The sequence below is a fragment of the Astatotilapia calliptera genome, chromosome 12 (genome assembly GCF_900246225.1).
Source record: "Astatotilapia calliptera chromosome 12, fAstCal1.2, whole genome shotgun sequence".
Lineage (NCBI taxonomy): Eukaryota > Metazoa > Chordata > Actinopteri > Cichliformes > Cichlidae > Astatotilapia > Astatotilapia calliptera.
This window is the reverse complement of record NC_039313.1, coordinates 19,201,846-19,216,211: the sequence shown is the minus strand read 5'-3', so window position 1 is coordinate 19,216,211 and position 14,366 is coordinate 19,201,846. Positions and strand designations below refer to the sequence as shown.

The following is a 14,366-nucleotide window of genomic DNA, read 5'->3' as shown; positions in this document are numbered from 1 at the left end:
GGGGTGAAGTAATCAGTAATTAGTTACTGATTACTTTTTTAAAGTAACTTGACCAACACTGGTTACTAATAACATTACCAGTGACCTTATTCTGTCTTCCAGTAAGCCACTGTGAAGGTGAATCACAGCTCATTTGTATTCCCTTGCTTTTTTACTTATTTTTGATTATTATTGTTGATTTGCTTCGATTCACCAAGAAAAAAGGCTGCAGAGGATGGTGAAGTGCAGGGACACCCGTCAGGTGAGTGCCTGGAGGTGGCAGGGGAGCGTTCTGATCAGTGGCGGGTAGAGTTGAGAGTTCTGCTCACCCAGGGTAAGTACTGACCCAACTGACAAATGAGATAAGACTAGTATTTTAAAAAATAAATGACAGTCAATGTTCTTCTTTCTATTAGTAGTTTGGGACTGAAGTAAGGGATTGAAGAGGATGTTTGGGACACTGGCTGTTTTAATATTTTAAACAGACTTTTAGTGTTTTTCAGGATTTGTGCAGATTGTGTCTACTAGAATTTTATTTTTATAGTTATATTTTAATTTCTGTTGCCCCCTGGCCATGACTGTTTTTATTCCTTGTTTTATTATAAATAGACAACATTGTAATATGGAAAACTAGGGTGACACTAGGGGGGACAAGAGATTATTTTAGGGTGGCACATCCCATCATATGCCCCTACAGTAGATGCAGTAGATGCGCCCCTGTTTTGGCTAATAAGAGTTAAAACTTTGTCCCTCCAGCAGATCCATTCTGGCATGTTTCCATCTGCCGGCGGGACACAGTGGACTCTGCTGTGATTGGAGGTCAGGGTACTTGCCGCAGCGTCCAATCCGGCGTCAGTTTTTCTAGAGCCAGAAGTGACGTCTTTTCCGTTCCTAGAACTTCCGCCTTGCACGTGTGTTTACAAGAAATGTGGCACCTTTAGGTTAAAAAAAGTTTGAAGAGCTAGCTCAGTGTAACCGTGTATGTGTCGGCTAAAATATGGGAAAGTTAAATGTTGTGATATTGAGATATTTATCCCGAGATGACTTCCGAGTCCTTACTGCGGTAAGTACAAAGCTAACTGCTAATTCGGTCCCAGTTGGTTAGCCTGTGCTAAGCCAGCGCTTGGTCAGCTGGTTATTGCTCATTAACTTTTACACATGCCACTGTTACAGCAGCATGCGAGATGTTAATGTAGTTGTAATGAAGGCGAGCACACATACACAGGCATTCATAGTTCATGTCAGGTAAACGGAACATCGTTTCACTGTACTCCTGTGGTTTAGTGACTGATGGTGGATTCACAAGACGCATATTTAAAACAATTAATTTCAAAATATGAGTGTCAGTGGTAGAAATATTCTGAGTTTGGGATCTGTCATTAGTAACAAACAAACCACTGGCGACATTGGTTGCCAAGCATAAGTACTTGTCCTGTGCACACTAGCTCTGAAGAGTCGCTTGATCTGCATATGTATTAATCCTTGCGTTATCTACCTAATATCTGTAATGTGAAATTGCTGCTGCAGCACTTCAGTTGCCCTATAGGGATTTGTCTGCCATTGAGGCTAATATGTTCCTTGTGATATGTGTTAGACCATTAAAGCAGCTTTCTTCTAAAGTTAGTGTTTGTTTTCAGTCTTTTAGGCACAAAATTAGGGTCCTGGGTTTTGCTGCATGCCCTCCTTCATTGATCTATGGATTATCGTGACCTATGATATCTGCAGATGATATTATGAACTCTGTAGTGAAAGTAGGGAGCAGGTGGAAGAGTCTGGAGAGGTAGCAAAAGAGGTAGCAAAATGGTGGGAACAGCTCTCCAGGTTAAGGGAAAGGGGAGGTTTACAGTAGGACCTGCTATAATGTATGATTTGGAGATAGTGGCACTAAAAACAGACAGGAAGCTGAGCTGGAGGTGGCATACCTGAAGAGACTAATATTGTTGTTGGGAGTGACCAGGAAGGACAGGATTAGAAACATCTAATCATTACATCAAAGGGACAGCTCAGGCTGAGCAGTTTGGAGACTAAGGTGGTGAGGCAAACTTGATACATGTGTAGATATATTGAGCGAAGGATGTTGAATATGGAGTGGCCAGCCAGGAGGTAAAGAAGATGACCACAGAGTATGGATCTAGTGAAGGAGGACAAGCAAAGATTGGTGAGTCAATGGAGGATGCTAGGAATAGGGTGAGATGGAGGCATATGATCTGTTGTGGTGACCCCTGAAGGAAGTAACTGGAAGAAGAATTTAGCATGGGAATTTTAAGGACATAGAAGGAATGAGCAAAGGCTGTTTTTCCTGAAATATACATTACAACGCAGATAAGCTTGTAATTTAATCTGTCAGCTCACTGGTGATGATAATTTTGATGACAATGATGATAATTTTTCACGCAGGTTGAGATGGGGATGAAAAACCATGAGATTGTTCCAGTAAGTCTTCTGTCTTCCATTGCAAGCCTCAAGCACGGTGGCTGCAACAAGATCCTCAGAGAGCTTGTGAAACACAAGCTCGTGGTCTATGAGCGCACCAAGAGTAAGAAAACTTACAAAAACGTATTCTATCTATTCTATTCTATCTATTCTAAAAACACTAGCTTTGTCTCACAAGTTATGATGTAAGTGATTAGCTTTCTAACATGATGGCGTGTGTTGATCTCAGCTGTCCAGGGTTACAAGTTGAATTATGGAGGATATGACTACTTGGCCTTAAAGACTTTGTGCGCCAGAGAAATAATCATTTCTGTTGGCAACCAAATGGGTGTTGGCAAAGAGTCGGGTAAGTGTTTTGTTTTGTTTTTTAAATTTATAATCATAATGTGTTTTCTTTCAGGTTTTCAGGCTTTTACCGTCAATCTTTTATGTGCTCATGTTTATATAAATATTTCTTTCTTTCTGTTCACCTTGCATGTAGATATATATATTGTGGCGAGTCCAAGCGGAGAGCAGTATGCTCTGAAGCTGCACAGGTTGGGGCGTACATCTTTCAGGAATCTGAAGAACAAGAGAGATTACCACAAACACAGGAAGAACATGTCCTGGCTCTATCTCTCCCGCCTCTCTGCCATGAAGGAGTTTGCCTACATGAAGGTAATGAACCAAATGAGTGAGAGTCTGTTCTGGACCACTTACAAGTGTGATAGAAAAAACTGTTTTGTTGGAGGATTTTAATGTCTGTCTCCTCTTTAATCCCAGGCATTGTACGATCGAGGCTTTCCAGTTCCCAAACCTGTGGATTATAACAGACATGCTGTAGTGATGGAGCTCATCAATGGATATCCGCTGTATGTTAACAAGCCATTGATTTCCTCTTTTTATTTGTATATTAAAATAGAAATAACGTACTGTTCCTACTGGGGGGGGGGTTTCTTCCATAATTTGTGTGCATTGTCTCACTCTACTAGGTGTCAGGTTCATGAATTACAGGATCCATCAGCCTTGTACAGTGAGTTCATGGACCTCATAGTCAAACTGGCCAATCATGGCCTGATTCATGGAGATTTTAACGAGTTCAACCTCATGTTGGATGACCAGGACCACATAACAATGATTGACTTCCCTCAGATGGTGTCTACATCACACCCCAATGCTGAATGGTGGGTTTATTTGCTCGATTTTTAAAGTTGGCAGTTAAAAGTATCAAAGCATACAACTTATAATTGTCTACTTTTACGACTCCTTTTTGTAGGTACTTTGATCGAGACGTCAAATGTATCCGCGACTTCTTTGCAAAGCGATTCAATTATGAAAGCGAGCTCTTTCCAACTTTCAAAGACATCAGGTAACTGCTTGTACTTTATTTTAGTCAAAACTAGGGATGGGTATCGTTTAGGTTTTATCCGATACTGGTGCCAAACCGGTACTTTTGAAACGGTGCTTAAACGGTGCTCAAACCGGTGCTTAAAGAATGGAGAACACAAAATTGGTCCAAAAACCTCTCATGTTCAGCTGTTTTTTGTAAAAAGATAACAATGTTAGCCTTTTCTGCAGCTATAGGGGATTTAGGGCATCACTCTTGGCTGGAAGCAGTGCTTAAACAATGGAAAAAACACAAACTTTATCCAAAAACTTCTCATGTTTTCCACTTTTTCTTTGGTCATTTTAGCCTTTTTGGCCAGGGTGAAGGGAGTATCTGCCATCAAACAAGAAGACAGCCGCATGTACCTATGATGGTGTTTGCTAGTTCACCTTACATGCATTAATATAATAACGTGGTTAGCCTACTCAACATAAATTACACACGAACAACATTAAGCTACTCACGCAGAGAAGAACGGCTGCTGCTGCGATCATCATCCGTCATCATTTCTGCTGCACTGGCAGGGCTAGGGGCCAGGACTCTCCTCTTCGTGTTTTTGGGGGATGTTTCTAACTCCGGGTCCGATAACAGGCACCACACCCGCACTAGATGTGCTCGGTGTGAGGTCTCGCAGCAAGCTATCAAATATGGCGCATTTTTCGGCTTTTAAAAAAAAACCACTCGGCGTCGCCAGGTGTTTCATCGGATTTGAGGTGTTACCTCCTTTGACAGTATCACAGTATCAGCTTAAAGCACTTGTTGCAGGCTGCTGAGTTTGCATATTTTGCTGTGAAGTACAGACAGGCTTTTGACCGCTTCGCCTTGGGCATTTTTAATCTGTAGCTCTGCTCTAAAAGAACGTACGTACCTGGACCCGCCTACTATCCTCGGAAACGTAAAATTATTGGCTAGAATCTAAAGTGTATCACAGCTCAGGAAAATTAAAGCACCGAAATGTGCGCTGCTTTTCGGTCTGGTTACTACCATTTATGTCAGAACCGATGCCATCATGGCACCGGATACCGGTACCCATCCCTAGTTAAAACATAACAAACATGTATGAATACAGGGAACTGAATTACATTTTAAATGGTAAATGTGGAGGCCAGACTCTGAACTGAAAAGCAGTTCTAACATGATCTCCTGTTTCTTTCCAAAGGCGGTCATATTCTCTAGATGTTGAAGTCTCAGCCAGTGGCTTTACGAAAGACATGGAGCGAGATGGTGCATTGCTACACCCAGCTGGACCTGAGGACGATGAGGAGGAGGAGGACGACGACGACGACGACAGTGACAATGATGACGAGGATGCCAAAGAGGCAACAGATGAGGAAAGAGAGGAGGCTGTGGACATGGAGGAATATAAACATGCAATGCTGGAACTGGAGGGATTACGAATCAGCGAAACACCTGCAGAGACACAAGATCAGGACGGTGAAAAGAGTAAGAACAAGGTTCAAGAGGATCAAGAGACTGAGACTGCATCTTCGCCTCCAGGTGATGAAGAAACAGAGAAGCAGTTAGATGAAGAGTTGGAGGAAGCAGAGGATGAGTTCCCAGAGCTGGCAGACCTTTCTGCCTCCAACAAGGAGTTTAAACCTTTCAGGTAAAAGCAGTGAATAGCCAACACAATAAAACCCCCAAAATGAAGATTATTCTTTGATGATTATGTGCCACTATTAGATAAATGGTACTGCAGGAAAACGGCATATGGGAAATATAAGACAACTGCTGATGAACTGCTTAGCTCATCTGTGTGGTATGTCCTTTTATGTGACCATTTGTGTTTTGTAATGTTCAAATAAGTCTGCAGCTGGCTAATAAAGCCCCAATCATAGCGGTCTAAAGACCAGTCACAGACCTTCTGGCAACCACTGGTTAGTAAATTTTGTTGTACCTGACAGGTTGACAAGTAGTTGTGGGGGTTGCTGGTAATCTAAAATCAGTTGCTAAACCTTATTGACTCAGGGCTAGAGACTTGTCTGTGATCCTCTGGCAGCTGCCACTTGCAAGGGAAAAGGGTGTTTTCTGCAATCGGTCGGCAAATGTTTGCTGGCACTCACTAGTGTGAAATCGGTTGTAAAGAGGTATAGTACTGCACTGAAACCTTCTTGTTATTGCTTTGGTCACTGCTACATTTACAAGTACTTTAGACAAAAGATGCCAACTACGGTAGTGAAACTATGTAAGACTAATGGAATATTTTCCTTTTGAAACGTGTTGGTGGTAACAGTAATCTGCATCGTAAACCTTGAAGCTGTGCATTCGTTTTTGGTTTGTCCCATGCTTTTTCAAGTTTCAGTACAGCTCAGAGTAAATGGTGAGTGTTTGAGGACAAGTCTGTGTCTTCCATGCAAACTACAGGCAACTGCAGCAACCTGCTAGCGATCAGAGCTAAAAGAGTTAAAAGGTTTCTTTCTGGTGCAGCAAAGCAGCCTAACGACAGGCAACAACCACTCTGCAACCTGTCAGAGAATATACGTTTTTCCCTAGTAACCAAAGCAGTCTCTTATCCCGTGGATCTGAGGCTTTAACAGGATTGTTTGGCAAAGTATTATTGAGACAAGCCAGAAATATTTTTTTCTGAATTGTTAGTGAATTATAGAGACAATGAATCAAAATCTATGCTAATTTGTGTCAAATTAAGCTGGTTTAATGAAGTATGTACATTACAGTACATTTATGTGCTTTGCTATGATGTAATTTTTATCTCCCTGCAGAGATGCAGATAGTCTTCTACAAATTGTAGAGCACAGGAGGAAAAGGACAGACAGTGAGGCCACGATGGGAAGCACAGGGAGCTGCTCTACCATACCACCAGTAAGTATAACATAGATTTACACTGTTGATATATCTGGTTGACAGGGACACTCTGCTAATCTACCCAGTAACCAGAAACATGGTGACAGATTTGATGTCTTCATTATTTGGAAGTTTCAGCCAGTGCTGCAGCAGACACATTATACAGTTTTGGGGAAAATCTTAAAATGTCCCGTAGGTGTTGCTAAAGAGCTTCAGTTTGTAAGAAGGTGAATTAACACAGAAACAACATGCCAGCACAGTGTTGTGTCTGGCTTTCAGAGACAGGAGGTGAGTATATTCATCTGTTATGACCTGTTGTTGTTATCGTGTGTCCTGCAGGAGGTAATCCGTCAGAAGGTGCGGAGGCAGCTCACCAAACAGCAGAAGGCGGCGCAGAGGAGACGTCTACAGAAGGGTGAGGCCAACTTGGAAACCAAATCCAGGAGGGAAAACCAAAATAACATCAAGTCTAGCATGGAGACCAGCGAATTCTGGGGATAAAGAGAACAGCATTGATGAAATTCATGTTTACACCCTTTTTTCTTTTTTCTTTTTTGGCTTTTTGAATTTTTTTTGTCTGAAGTTGTAAACACAATTAATAAATACTGTGTATTTATTCAAAAACTCAGCTTATTTGAATCATCACAGAGAAATCAAAGTGGAGGTCACATAAAGTGAAAACTGTTTTGGATGCTGTTCTCATAAAATCTCTTGGTTTTCTTTTTAAACTTAAGTAAAATTTTGTTGCTTGCATACACAAATATGGACTGCTTAATATAGCAAAACAGTATGATTATGGAAGTGTTTTTCTTATTAAATAAAGGCACTTGTTTTCACAAAACACTTATTTATCACTGTGTTAGTGCTTCATTTTTGTGTGTGTGCTGATACCTACATGAGCTCTACAACAGATTGAACAATGTTAATTAGCTTCCTGTTACAGAGTCAAAGGTTCATGCTCAGTCTGGATGTGCTGCTTACAAAGTGACTAACGTGGACAGGGATTTAAAATTCAAATGGTGCACATTCACAGAGAGCACACACCAACGCATTAATCATGAAAGAGTGACGGAAATGGATGGGCTACATATTGAGGCAGTCCGAAGGAAGAAAACGAAACATGTTTTTCTTCAAATTCAGTTAATTTATGCGTAGGAGGCTTTCAGAGAGCGTCTGAATTCACACATGAACAATGGCCTTTCATAGTGAACAGAGTGAGTGAAGCTCAGTGGGCCCAAATTTGCGTGTGAAGTCAAAAATATCCCACCCCCCACATATCCAAAAAAGGCCTGGATAAAATTTTTCGCTGTAATCCTGAGAACGGGCATTTTTTTTTTTTTAAGCTGGACCTCTTCACATAATTTCCTCTTATGTTTTTTTCATTATAAAAAATTGTGGTTTCAACTTGGCTGCTAGGTCGAGTTTAAACCGTCCAACTGTGCTCAAGGATTAGGCAGCTGCACAGCCCCAGAGGAGGGGCTCAGCATTCCAGCTCTGCACCTCTGTGTGTGTGCATGTACAAGAGGACCGAGGGGCCCTCTGAGCTAATTGGCAGAGAGGGTGACAAAGGTGGTCTGCTTCAAAAGAGAAGCCCTGACGAGATGGTCAAACAGACGAGGAGGAGGGGGATTTGGGGAGGTGGAGAAAGGGGAGTGGAGGTTCCTTCTAATTTTGAGCCATGGTGACGGTGGTGGCTACTCAGTTATTACTCTACTTAGCTACTCAGAGTCAGACGTGCTGTTTTGGTGGATCATTTTAATAAGAGAATGGTCTGAACGTGTTTGAGGCAGCAGGAACTAAATGCTGAGAGAAGATGAGTGACGTGAAAGTGGAGGAGAGCATCATGTCGTACTTATCACAAACTGAGACTGGCGCCGGCCCCAAAGACTGTGAGTAGGCAAGAAACTTTGTGACAAACTTACAGGTTAGTTTTTACAGCAAAGAAGATATGAGAGCACAGCTACAAGTCTTACTGCTTAACAGTGGTTTTTACCACTAGCAAGGCAATAATGCATCACATTAAAAGAAAGTCAGGGGAGTGTTTCATTGTTTTACTTTGTAACATTTCCTCCATAGCTCAAATAAATGCGAGTTAAGTTCTCCCTGTTGCCATAAATGGCCCTAAAGTGACTTTCCTGCCACGAAGTAAAGGACTCTGGGAACTTTTAAACCCATTTCTGGGTCAGAGTGAGCACAAAAGTATTCGGAAATACTAATATTGTCAAGTGGTGAGGTGCTTCCCTTCAGTTCCAGAGTCTACTTCAATATAAGCTGTCTGGGTATGCAGATAAACACAGATGTCTGATTTCTATTTTTAAGTCAAAATTTCTGCTCAGCAAGTGTGATGACACAGGAGAGTTAGCAGAATGATATAAGGGAACCCCAGACAGATGAATAACATCTCCTTAATACAAATGCAAGAATTCCTAACAGTGGCCTTTCACAAACATTTTCAATCTTCGTGCTGACATGCATGTATGTGCAGTAAACGTGGTGGCCATTCTTCATAACTTCTGGGAGCAGAAGCAGCTGAATGGTTCCTCCAGTGACTCGGATGGTTTTGGTGGGAAGGGAGCTGGCCAGACAGAGAGCCTGCTGTTGTACGAATCTGCACCTTCTCCTGGACCTCCGTATGTCTGCTATGTCACGCTTCCTGGAGGAAGCTGTTTTGGTAACTATAAGGTGTGTTTGACATCAACAGTGCTCTAACGACACTTTCATCTAATGTGCTTATATGAATAAACAGCTGTTATCCTTAAAGCCCTACAGGAAATATACCACTATATGCTAAAGGTTGAGTACATAAATAACAGAATTAGAGCAAGTAATAGTAATAACAGTATTAACTTATGCTACATTATCACTTGTTTCACCTTTTAATAGTATTACAAAATTGCTTTGCACCAGCACAATTCAACAAAATTACCAGCAAATAAAAGCCATAGCAAGCTTTTAAACAAAATGTTATTCTTTTGGTTTTATAGAAGTGTTATAGAATCAAATTTCACATTTTCACACTGACTTTAAAAGTCGTTTTAAAATGATGTTGTTCAGTTTAAATCTCATGATGCTTCTCAATGGGCTCATTGTGATCCAGACAGCAGCCCCCAGCTCAGAGGCAGCATATGATTGGGTATCTGTGAATTCCTAATCTCAATAGTGATGTGAGTTCAGATCCCATGATTAGCTGCAGTCAAGTGCAAAATTATCAAAAAAAATACAAGACTGGGTGCCCATTTATGGACATGTGGACGCAGCCTGAGGCCCACACACTCCTTTTGACGCACTCTGCTGGTTTTCTGCTCATACTCAGGTGTGTGAAACTCAAGCAGAAGCTCGGAGGGACGCGGCTCGTGTGGCTCTGATGAACTCACTTGTGAATGAGTTGCCATGTCGACGCATTGACCCTGAGTTCATCGCTCATAGTTTGCGTCAGGCGGCCAGAGACAGTGCTGTATGTGTAAGCTAGTTCAAACACACATTATTACAACTTGTATGTCTCAGTATTAACAGGCTTTGTGATGCGTTTAAAGGTTTCTGTAGAAGATGCATGTGATTCGGGTACCAGTATAGGAACCTACAGTTTGCTGCTTCACTCCTACATTGGAAGGAGCATGCTGGAGTTCCAGGTAAAGGACAAAGAAACACTCATTTCTTTTGCTTTACATAAATATGGCTTCATGACTAGATAGACTGAAAGATTCCAAGCATTACACTTACAATGTAAAGTGCCACTTTGCACTATAAATAGAGTGTTTATAATAACACCCACAATTTAAGTATCAACAGTTTATTATAAGGCAAACATCAAAAAAAAAAAAGAAAAGGCCACTCACAGGGTGGCAATTCTGCCCTTCCTTGGAATCGTTTACCCCTCTGTTCTGCTCTTACATATCTCTCAGACCCTGGCAGAGACATGTGTTATTAAACACCTAATATTTCTACCTTTTGTATAAATAAGCACATGCCTGCAGACAGAGGGGTTATTAGTAGAAGGAAATGGGGTCATTATCATTCCTGCTAAAACTCAACTCATAGAGATGGATTGTGTCCAAGTAATACACACACTATCCACATGCACATGGGCTGAAATGTAGTCACACTTGTGCACCGGTCTGCACGCAGCATTGAGTATAAGCTTTGCAGCTGTCACTAGAATGTATAATTTATAATTGCAGTTAATGCAGGAGGTGTCAAATGGTTTCATAGTGCAGCAGAATTGTAAACAGAGCAGCAGGTACAACACGGATGTCAACCTGAAACAACTTTCCATCTGCGTCTAATTATGTTGGTTTAAGTTAATGTATGGACTCTCTGTTTAACAGTAATGTCACTAGTTTTCCAACACATGGCAGCTGTTCACCCAGTTGGTGTTTTATAAATCGAGGTAAAACATACCTTGTGCTTGAGGATTTGTGATAGTTTTGTCAAACCAACCACTTACATGTAATAAATATTCATATTTTTGTCTTTGTCAAACTTACAACGCTAATCTGGTTTGTTAGGTTTAACTCAGTACTCGTGGAGGTGCATTAAACTTTCCTTTCTGACTGTGTTTCTTTCTCAACCTCATCTTTCTGTAGGAGATGATGACAATTTTTCAGTTGTTGCACTGGAACGGGACTCTGAAAGCTCTGAGGGAAAGACAGTGCTCTCGACAGGTATGGGTCCTGCTTGATTAAGTGTCAGCATCTCCGTATCTATGAAGTGATGATGGCCTATTTTCTCTCCTCCATCTCAGAGTGTGATTAGATATTACTCTCAGCGAGGACTTGATGAGTACGTGCGCAGCAATATGGCTCTGGATTGGCTCGCACGGGAGCAGAGATCACCGGGTCTCATCGGAGCTGAGTTGCAGGTGGCACAGAGGGAGCTAGTGTTGGCCCGGCGTCGAGGCGTAGAGCTGCGCTTCTACAAGGAAAAAACAGAGATCCTTAGCTTGGCTCTCAGCCAAGCATACATTCACCACACACCTGAGGTCTTCAGCCATTCGCTGAGTCGCAAATACAAGCAAGAGCATCTGCCTTTAGACACATTTTACAGCCAGGAAACAGAAGCCCAGCGAGCCCCACCCTTAAGCCATTTGCCACCGGTCCATAAAAACACACAGCAAACAGTCTGTGAAGCCTCTGGACTCTCTGATAGTCCTTCACCATGCTCAGAGCAAACATTTGAGCCTTTAGATGACTTTGAATAAACTGAATCACAAAGTAGAGGATGGGCAAAACATATTGCCATTTAACTCTATACCTCCTAAAGGCCCACTAGGATTAACCATGAAGCTCTTTTCTGAAGTGTTTTCTGTCATATTTTACATATGAGAAGTTAGTGAGGGTATTCTTTGCCTATGCAGCTAAAAAATCTTCTACATCTACATTTGCTACACAGAAGGCAACTAGAATGTTTTTTGTCAGCATGACTGAGAGTTTAAAAAGAGGTTTTACAAAATTGGGTTGAGGTGTTATTATGATGCCCGACCATTATTAATTAACATACAATTTAGTTTGTGACTATAAAAGTATGGCTCACTGTAATGTATAAGCAGCTTTAACAACAATAAATGTAGCATTCAAGTGATTTAGATTAAATAGTAGAAAACTTAATTACATTTTTAACGTGGACCTCAATTTTTTGTTTGTTTTTGGGGGGTTTTTATGAAGAGCACTCTGTCACTGTCCTACATTTTATTTATGCACATTCTTGTAGCAATGTAGCATGCACAGTCACAAAAGAGCATTTTCATAGCACTCTATGCAGTCCTACCTAAAGCACCTCTAGTAGCAGTAACTTGACTTTATCAGTCTTTTTTTTTTACAACTTTGCTTTGGTTCATTTAAGTTTGTTAACATTTGTTATCTACAGCTCTCTTGAAGTCCACCTGCAGTATTTCAATCAGGTTTAGGTCTGGACTTTGACTTGGCCACTAAACACATTGATTCTTTCCTTTTTCAGCTATTCTGTTGTAGATTTGCTGTTGTGCTTGGAATCATTGTCCTGGCACGTGACACAATTTGATAAAAGTTTTAGAGTTCATTGTGGACTCAGGGACTGCAAGGTGCCTAGGTCCTGTGACTGCAAAACAAGCTTAAACTATCACCCTTCCCCCATGTGGTGACAGTTGTGTTTGTGCTGATATGCTGCGTTTGGGCTTTGCCAAATGTAGTGCTGCACATTATGAACAAATAGCTCCACCTTGGACTCATCTCTCAAGAAGATTTGTCATTTGTTCTGATGCAACTTGTGCTGTCATGTTCTTTTTAGACAGAATAGGCTTTCCCCTGGCAAACTTTCCAAACAACTTATACTCTTTCTGTCTTTCTTTAATTGTAACACTGAACATACTGAGGCCAGTGGAGTCTTTCTGTTTGTCAGTTAATCAAATGCATTTGATTAACAGCACCTGGCTGCCGCTCACCCTTTTAGTTCCTATGGAAGCAGTCAAGCTGTCCTTAGTTTTCCACGGGAAATCATAGAAGGCTTAGACACTCTTTTTCACATGACTGTATGTAAACTTGTTCTCCCTGCTTCACTCCTCCCTGCATGTCTAGGCTGCCATGTAATGTGTCAGTTTTTTTAAGAACAGTGAAAGATCCTGACCTATTACATGTTATTTGATTGTTTTACATTGATAAAGGACACATAACAAATGCATAGTTCAGGGGAAACGTTAATTTCGTCATTTTAAAAGTACATTTCAAAATGAATGTTTTTTTCTGCCCTCATAACCTGTGACTTTTTTTGTTTGTTTGGGGTTTTTTTTTTTTTTAAATATCCTATGTGTCATTTCAGACTGTGATAATTTGATTATGTCATAATGCATTAGTCAAATTTTAGATTTTAAGTATGTTGATGGAGGAAATTATGCAGTGATACCACTAACTTGCAGATAAAGACATTTATGACTTTGTAGTGAGTGAAAATAATTATCTAAGGCAGGAGTGTCACACGTACAGCCAGCAGACCACATCCGGCCTGCCAGAGAATTTCATATGTCAATTATCAATGGCCCGTCAGTATGTAGGAGCAGGCAGGGGTGAGACTTTACATTGATAGGCACACCATGCAAAGACAGACTGTCATCATACCATTATGCGAAACAAGGAATAGGGACTGATGTTCAGTCTTATAGGCCAGGTACACAAGGCGACCGAAGTTGGATTTAAATGCAAGGGTGTCGGAAAAAGGTGAAAAAACGAGCGAAGACCAGTGGTGTGCGATACTGTAAATTTAGGTATTGAAGATACCAAATAAATAGAGGGCCAGTATTGCCAATACCAATACTGATACTGACACTTTTAACTTATAAAGGCAGTTTATGTAGGGAAGAGTGCTGTGTAATGATTTATGAGATAAATCATGATGAATTTGCAAATTCTGATTTTAACTACAACTAAATCACTGTGAACAATTAGTTAACACAACAAAACACACCCCTCAGCTTTTCATATATTTTGAAACTGGGTTTATTGAGACTTGGAATGTAAATTTTTATGATTTATGATTAGGCTGATGATCAATAATGGGTCAATGACCCTCCTAGGGACACTCCCAATAAGGCTTAAAAATCTGGGACTCTTCACCAACTGCTCTTAGGATTAAAGAATCTTCTTGGACGAGAGATGAAATATCTTCAAGAAACTTAAAGAAGTCCAGTCGCTTTTCTTTCCAAGTTCCTTAGATTGCTTCTAAAGCACTTTGGGTCCTCTTCTGTAGTTTAAATGTGTTATAGGACATAAATAAAATAGACATGACTCACTTTCAGATATTTTTCATAGTGCATGTTTGA

The 14,366-nt window shown here is 40.8% G+C and overlaps 2 protein-coding genes across 2 annotated transcripts; both read left to right on the top strand.

Annotated features, from left to right (window-relative positions):
* Nucleotides 1-847: 847 nt before the first annotated feature.
* Nucleotides 848-7,427, top strand: riok2 (RIO kinase 2 (yeast)). Its single transcript, XM_026188622.1, has 10 exons — nt 848-1,042; nt 2,377-2,515; nt 2,642-2,758; nt 2,894-3,069; nt 3,175-3,263; nt 3,384-3,575; nt 3,668-3,760; nt 4,938-5,384; nt 6,499-6,598; nt 6,920-7,427. The coding sequence occupies exons 1-10, from the start codon at nt 977-979 to the stop codon at nt 7,079-7,081; spliced, it is 1,581 nt and encodes a 526-aa protein (XP_026044407.1). The 5' UTR covers nt 848-976; the 3' UTR covers nt 7,082-7,427.
* An 834-nt stretch (nt 7,428-8,261) lies between these two features.
* Nucleotides 8,262-13,295, top strand: LOC113033653 (protein limb expression 1). Its single transcript, XM_026187668.1, has 6 exons — nt 8,262-8,469; nt 9,066-9,262; nt 9,894-10,034; nt 10,114-10,209; nt 11,164-11,241; nt 11,322-13,295. Exons 1-6 carry the CDS (start codon nt 8,394-8,396, stop codon nt 11,775-11,777), a joined length of 1,044 nt encoding a protein of 347 aa, XP_026043453.1. The 5' UTR covers nt 8,262-8,393; the 3' UTR covers nt 11,778-13,295.
* Nucleotides 13,296-14,366: the final 1,071 nt, after the last annotated feature.

What these genes read in the sequence shown, in the direction of transcription:
- riok2 (XM_026188622.1), top strand. Translation starts at nt 977, where the DNA reads ATGGGAAAGTTAAATGTTGTGATATTGAGATATTTATCCCGAGATGAC. An exon ending in AAGGAGTTTAAACCTTTCAG is followed by an intron (nt 5,385 to 6,498) that starts GTAAAAGCAGTG and finishes ATCTCCCTGCAG; the next exon opens with AGATGCAGATAGTCTTCTAC. An exon ending in GCTGCTCTACCATACCACCA is followed by an intron (nt 6,599 to 6,919) that starts GTAAGTATAACA and finishes TGTGTCCTGCAG; the next exon opens with GAGGTAATCCGTCAGAAGGT.
- LOC113033653 (XM_026187668.1), top strand. Translation starts at nt 8,394, where the DNA reads ATGAGTGACGTGAAAGTGGAGGAGAGCATCATGTCGTACTTATCACAA. An exon ending in GGAGCATGCTGGAGTTCCAG is followed by an intron (nt 10,210 to 11,163) that starts GTAAAGGACAAA and finishes ATCTTTCTGTAG; the next exon opens with GAGATGATGACAATTTTTCA. An exon ending in AAAGACAGTGCTCTCGACAG is followed by an intron (nt 11,242 to 11,321) that starts GTATGGGTCCTG and finishes CCTCCATCTCAG; the next exon opens with AGTGTGATTAGATATTACTC.